We start from the raw sequence: 6,505 nt of genomic DNA on the forward strand, positions 1-6,505 counted from the left end.
ATGGAACATTTGGGTCTTTTTGTTTGAATAGTTTATGGTGCTTATTTTTCTTTATTTGTGACTACTGGCCTGGTGCACAAAATTTGTGCTTTGGGGAAGGGTGTTCCCCTCAATCCAGCCTGCACCCTCTCCAATATGGGACCCCTTGGACATCCCTCTCACAATCTGGGACTGCTGGCTCCTAACTGCTCACCTGCCTGCCTGCCTGCCTGATTGCCCCTAACTATCTCTACCTGCCTGATTCCCCCTAATCCCTCTGCCTGCCTACCCAATCACCCCTAACTGCTTCTGCCTGCCTGCCTTATCACCCCTATCTACCTTCCCTGCTGGCCTGATCTCGCCCCCAACTGCTCTCCCCTGCCAGCCTGATCTCACCCCAGCTGCCATAAAACCCCTCCTCAGCCCCTACGTTAGGTTCTGCGTTCACAGTTCACCCAGATTATGTTCTGATTGGTCGGTTTCTATGCCAGTCAGCATCAAAAGCTCCACCTCCTAGGCAGCCATTGTCTCCTCACAGTTCACCCAGATTTGGTTTCTATGCCAGGCAGCATCTCTGGGCCTATCTCAGGGCCTGATCAGAGTGGCAGGGCTGATCAGCAGCCCCATGGAGGCCCAGAGAGAAACAGAGGTGCACTGCTAGCAAGACCCAGAGAGAAAGAGAGAGGCAAGGGCTGATCAACAGCTGCCATGGGGGCTACAGATCAGACCCTGCTTCTCTCTCCAGGCTTCTCTCTGGGCCTGATTTGCAGCCCTCTCGGCAACCCAGCACTGACTGCAGGACTGACTTCCAGTGTTAGGTCAAGCCTTCAGCCATTATGGTCACTGCCCTTTTATATATATAGACTAGTGGCCTGGCACACAAAATTTGGCATGGGGATGGAGGGGCGGGTTGTCCCTGAGCCCAACCTGCACCCTCTCCAATCTTGGACCCCTCAAGAGATGTCTGACTGCCCACTTAGGCATGATCCCACTGGCAGTCGGACATCCCTCTCACAATCCAGGACTGCTGGCTCCCAACTGCTTGCCCACCTGCCTTCCTGATTACCCCTAACTGCTTCTGCCTGCCAGCCTGATCACCTCCTAACCACTCCCATGCCAATCTGATTGATGTCTAACTGCTCCCTGCTAGCCTGTTTGCCCCCAACTTCCCTCCTCTGCCGGCCTGGTCACCCCTAACTGCCCTCCCCTGCAGGCTTGATCACCTCCAACTGCCCTCCTTGCAGACCTGGTCCCTCTCAACTGCCCTCCCTTGCTTGCCTGATCACCCACAACTGCCCTCCCTTGTAGGCCTGATCCCTCCTAACTGCTGGCCATCTTGTGGTGACCATCTTGTGTCCACATAGGGGCAGGATCTTTGACCACATTGGGGCAGCCATATTGTGTGTTGGAATGATGCTCAATCTGCATATTACTCTTTCATTAGATAGGATAGAGGCCTGGTGCACGGGTGGGGGCCAGCTGGTTTGCCCTGAAGGGTGTCCCGGATCAGGGTGGGGGTTCCCTTGGGGTGTGGGGTGACCTGGGCAAGGGGTCTGTGGTGGTTTGAAGGCCAGCCACAGCCCCTGGCTACCCAAGCATAGGTCCTGGTATTTGGAATCTATTTACTTTCTACAATTGAAACTTTATAGCCTGGAGTGGAGCCAAACCTGCTTGCTCCGTGGCTGCTGCCATTTCTGTTTGGATTTGTTTACCTTTTATAATTGAAACTTTGTAGCCTTGAGTAGAGGCTTAGGCCGGCTAGGGCAGGCGGAAAGCTTTGCTTCTTCCGTTGCCAGAGAAACCCAAGCCTCCCTCCTGCTCTCTGTGGCTGCAGCCATCTTAGTTGGGTTTATTTGCATACTCGCTCTGAGTGGCTGGTGGGCGTGGCTTGTAGATATAGCAGAGTGATGGTTAATTTGCATATTACTATTTTATTAGGTAAGATAGTTTCCTCTCCCACTTCCACTGTTTTCTTAAAATTGATTTTTTTTTTGTTATTGTTCCCACTGAATTAAGTCCCTTCTTACACTCCCAGGCATTACAGTATCATGCTGGCTGCATCCATACTTCCTGCTGTGTTGCAGTTCAAGTTCAGTTGTGCTGGATTCTCTCTCTCTCTCTCTCTCTCTCTCTCTCTCTCTCTCTCTCTCCCCCTCTCTCCCTCTCTCCCTCTCTCCCTCCCCCTCCCCCTACTTCTCTCCCTTTCCTTCTCCCTCCTTCTCCCTCCCTTCCTAGTTCCCGTTCTACGCTTCACCTGTGGCCTTAGTTGGATTACTTAATGAGTTTTCAATCAGAAATCAGGAATAGATGTGAAAGTGCCTCTCAGCCTCACTTTTATCCACACCTGAGTGTGTCTCAACCGCCTCCGGAATTCAGTGACATCTCTTCCTACATGTTGACTTTGGCTCTTAAACTCCTCGCTCATTTAGATTTTCATAAGCAGAGCTTTGCGGGAGTACTCGCAGCCCCCAAACCAGGGGTGGCTTTTAAATTATTATATGTTAGTCTCTGTTATTCCAGCTGTCGCCAAAGGGGATTTTCTCCACTTACAAGCTTCGGGTGCAAAACAGGACTTAGGCATGACAATACCTCACTGTGAGTGGTTCTTTCCTGAGGGTGATTCTCTCACCAGGTACCTCCTTGCTTCTGTCGCGCTCACGTGCTATTAGCCTACATTCAGCTCCTCCCGAACGCGGGGACAGACCATTTAAAAGATGTAAATGTCCTTTTATGAGCTGAAGAGCACGTGGCCTGTGCAATAATAGAATTTTAAAACATTGCCCCCATCCTCTGACTTTGCTTCTAGCTCCGTGGTCTTAATGAGGAGAGAGTGACCTCTCCTCAGAGGGCCATGTGCACAGCACACAGCAGGATAAGAAAAGGCGGCCTTTTCTTTGCTCTCCCTTTTCTTCAACTCCCGTGCCTACAGGGTTGGAGAAAGCCAGAGCCACTCTGAGTAACAGAACATTATAGTGATTTTAATTCAGAACTCTTTACCCCTTCATCTTTTTTTCCCTTCACACCCCACAATTACATCTTATAAATCTTTTATGTTTTTCTCTCACGGTTCATGGAACTTTATTGTTACACAGTAATGGCCTATTTTAAAGCGTATTCTTTTATTCCAAAAGTAATCCTCTCTCTTGGCTAGATAAGTTACATGCCACACTGTCCTTGCCCATTAACCACCAGGAAGCCGTGGTAAGTGCTCGGAGCTCGGCTCCTTGTCTGCTGGAGGCAGGCTTTGTGTTGGAGTCTGCCGCCGGAGCTGCCTTTCTGAGAGAGACTCGGGATGAAACCGAAACACTCACTCCACTGTCTGTTTTCAGAGAACACTTCAGAGGCGGGCCACGCCACACCCAGGGGAGCTAAAGAATATGAAAAAGACAGTGGAGAACTTGCGGAACGACATGAATGCTGCTAAAGGACTGGATTCCAACAAAAACGAGGTCAACCATGCTGTTGACCGAGTGACCACTTCTGTGTAGAACTTTGCCTCGAGGTTTTACCTCCTGCGTCTTCCCCTGCTGTCTTTGGAGGAGCCTCCTGCAGCCCTCGGTCTCCACCAGAACCCCGCGCACGGGCTCCCCACGTCTCCCCACCTCGCCTCCGGACGCTGCTCTCCCCAAGGAAGTGCCTTACTCCAACCCGCCAGCCAGTGGTCTCCCAGCGTGACTGTTTCTTTCCCTACACTCCAGCTGTGTGTACAAGTAGAATACACTACTGTCAAACATCTGACCTTTGTTTTTGTCTTATGTTGGGGTAAGGGAGAGCAAGAAGGGAACAGTGATCCTCCTCCCTCCACGACGTGCTGGGACATTGTAACCCGAGTTCTCTGGGACCTGTTGGTGAGAGAGAGTTTTATGTGTGATGGAAAACCGATACTTTTTTAAACCTTTTTGGCAGCTCAGATGGTGTACATTTAAACATTTTGTATAGGTATTTCGTAACAAAAAAATATGTATTTCTTTTTTGTTATTTTATCTTGAAAAAAACGGTACATATTTTAGTATTTGTGCGGAAAACTCACACACAGTCCTGAAGTATTTGCTTTTATTTGTACCATCCACTGTGCCTTACCGTGTCCTGTGTCATGTCCAGCCAGCCGTGCCCAGCGGCAGCCCGGGCGGGGCGGCGGGCCGGGGGCGCGGCACGTCCCCAGCAGCGTTGGCTTCTCATCATGACCTACCTGGGGATTTGTTCTTAACCAAAAAGAAGTTACCACTGGTCTGTAGATTATATTGGATGATTTTTAAAAAAAAAGAGAAACCAAAGGATTTGGCTGCTAATATTTCACTTCTTTAACTTTTTATAAATGAGCCTCGTACAAATGAGCAGAGTGTCTGATTGTTCCTGCTCGGAAGGTATGTGCCATTTGTAAAATAGAATAGAAGAGGCAAGCACGAAAAGAGAAAACCGGTTTTGAAATTCCATGGGTAAATAAATTATGTACTGAGGAAGAAAGTATGATTTTACTCAAGAAAACTTTCAAAGTTTTATATTAAGATATAAAAAAAAAAACCACACACAATAAAGCAAAATAACCTACTATGCCGTATTACAAATGTTGCTATCTTTAAAAGTGCAATTTGTAAATAGAGGTTGAATCAAAGTGTAACAAAATATTGCTTCATGTTTTAATTTTAATTGTGCTAATTTAAGTAGTGTGGGGTATATTTTGGTATGTTTCCACTGATTTGACTTTTTTTTTTTTTTCCCCCCCTTGGTATGATGTGATAAAAAGAGGAATGAAAAGTGCCAGTCGCTGTGTGGTGTCTAGGAAAATCGTGTTGGTGTTTTTTTCTCCATGAAATAAAGTCACCCTGGACATTAGTCATACAGTTTTTTAAAATTAATTATCACCTTGCATATTCAAATGAGAGCAGGTGGCCCAGTTTTTTTTGTTTGTTTTTTTTTGACAGTGTGCTGCCTTCCATTACACATCTAGCCCACTGCCATGGGACTCACATTCACTGCTCCTTCTCCCACCCGGGGCAGAGCACAGCACCGCCCTCAGCTCTGCCTCCTGACTGGGTGGAGGCATCTGGCCAACTGGGCGCCTTAGAAACCTGCTTTCAATCAACCAGATATGACACCTTCTTTTACTTCTGTGCATCTACTTGCTGAATTCACTTTGCTTTTCAGGTTGTTTGTATATATGTGTATATTTGAAAGCTACTTATCGAGTTGAAAGTACATGGCACCTAAGTGGTTTCTGGCTTGTCAGTTTTACACCTTGTTCCCTAATCTGGGCACCCGACTTCTTTTCTCCATTTTAAGATTTTGGCCTACTCAGTTTTGTTTTATGAAGATGATGCCACTAACTCACGGGCTGCTACATAAGCGCATTGCTCTTATTTAAGGAGCTGTCTGGACTCTGAAAAACAAATAGAACTTCCATAGTGGTTTTGTTTGTTTGTTTTTCACATAAAGCCCACACTTTACTACTCAGTTTGTGATGGTCTTAGTGGATGAGAGGTGTGCATACATTTTCCTAGGAAACTTGATGCATCTGATTGTTTCCTTGGGGCCTGTCTTCTGTGCTTGACACTCACCTGGGGTTTTGTTTGGTCTTGTTTTTTGTCTTGCTTTCAGTTTTTGAGATTTGGCCCCCCTCCTGGAGAGGGAGAAACTACTTTAGAGGGTTTATTCCAGGTGGCACTGCAGTGCTCTTTCCCTCCAGGGAGCTGGGGCCAGACTTTCGGCTTCACCATGGCAATGGCACCAACCTGTCAGGCCCTTGGGGAGCATGCCAGCTCTTCCCAGGAGCCCTCGCTCCTTGTTATAAGGAAAACTTAATGACGTGAAGGGATACCTTTGCCTGTGGGCCAGAGCCAAACCTTTCCTAGGGTATGTGATACCTCACGGTGGGGCGCCACCCCCAGTCTGCCTCTCCCACCAGGAAAGGGAGGGGTGGGGGCACTGCCTGTTTGTCTTGTAGGAGCGACAGGTAGAAGCAGGAAAGATTCGTAGGACCTGTTCACCTACTTCTCCCATAGCCCCTTATTTCCGCATTTTAGCCAGGAAATTACACCTAAGTGGATAAAATCGCCAGAATTTAGGGTAAAACAATGAACATCACTGATGAAGAAAAGAGGGACCGGTAAGAAAACTAGAACTAGCATTTCCCCGGATGTTTTGTTTTCTCTGGGGAGTTTGGAGGAAGGGTCCGGGCAGCCCAATCTGTCTGGAAGGTTCCCGGTTAGACGTCCCAGGTGAGGGCACGGGTGGAGTCGCTCCCACAGCCTCTCCTGTGAAACGGACCGCACCTGAGAGGTGTGAGCCCCACGATGGGCGGAGGCTGGGAAACATTCCTTCTCTGTCAGAAAGGCGCTCTGAGCAGCCAGTTCCAACCTGGTAAAGGTGGCTGGCACCCTGCCAGGGCACAGGAGCCTGCACAGAGCCTGCAGGCCAGCGCTGGGCCGCTGAGTCATGGGAGGCGATGAGGGATACAACACCTCCGAGGAGTCCACAGCTGAAATCTCACTTCGCCCAGCTCTCCAAAGAGCCAATTAAAAAAGTTAAC

At 48.5% G+C, this 6,505-nt stretch overlaps 1 protein-coding gene across 1 annotated transcript in view; it reads left to right on the forward strand.

The window, feature by feature from the left end:
• Window positions 1–4,869, forward strand: part of LRRC1 (leucine rich repeat containing 1) — a 123,803-nt gene extending 118,934 nt beyond the window's left edge. Inside the window, exon 14 of the mRNA XM_084889454.1 lies at window positions 3,309–4,869. Within this exon, the coding sequence (XP_084745580.1) occupies window positions 3,309–3,467 (159 nt within the window). The 3' untranslated portion in view covers window positions 3,468–4,869. The remainder of the gene's footprint in view (window positions 1–3,308) is intronic.
• The last annotated feature ends 1,636 nt before the right edge of the window (window positions 4,870–6,505 follow it).

This window comes from Pipistrellus hanaki, assembly GCF_964339955.1.
Source record: "Pipistrellus hanaki genome assembly, chromosome: 7".
Taxonomy (NCBI): domain Eukaryota; kingdom Metazoa; phylum Chordata; class Mammalia; order Chiroptera; family Vespertilionidae; genus Pipistrellus; species Pipistrellus hanaki.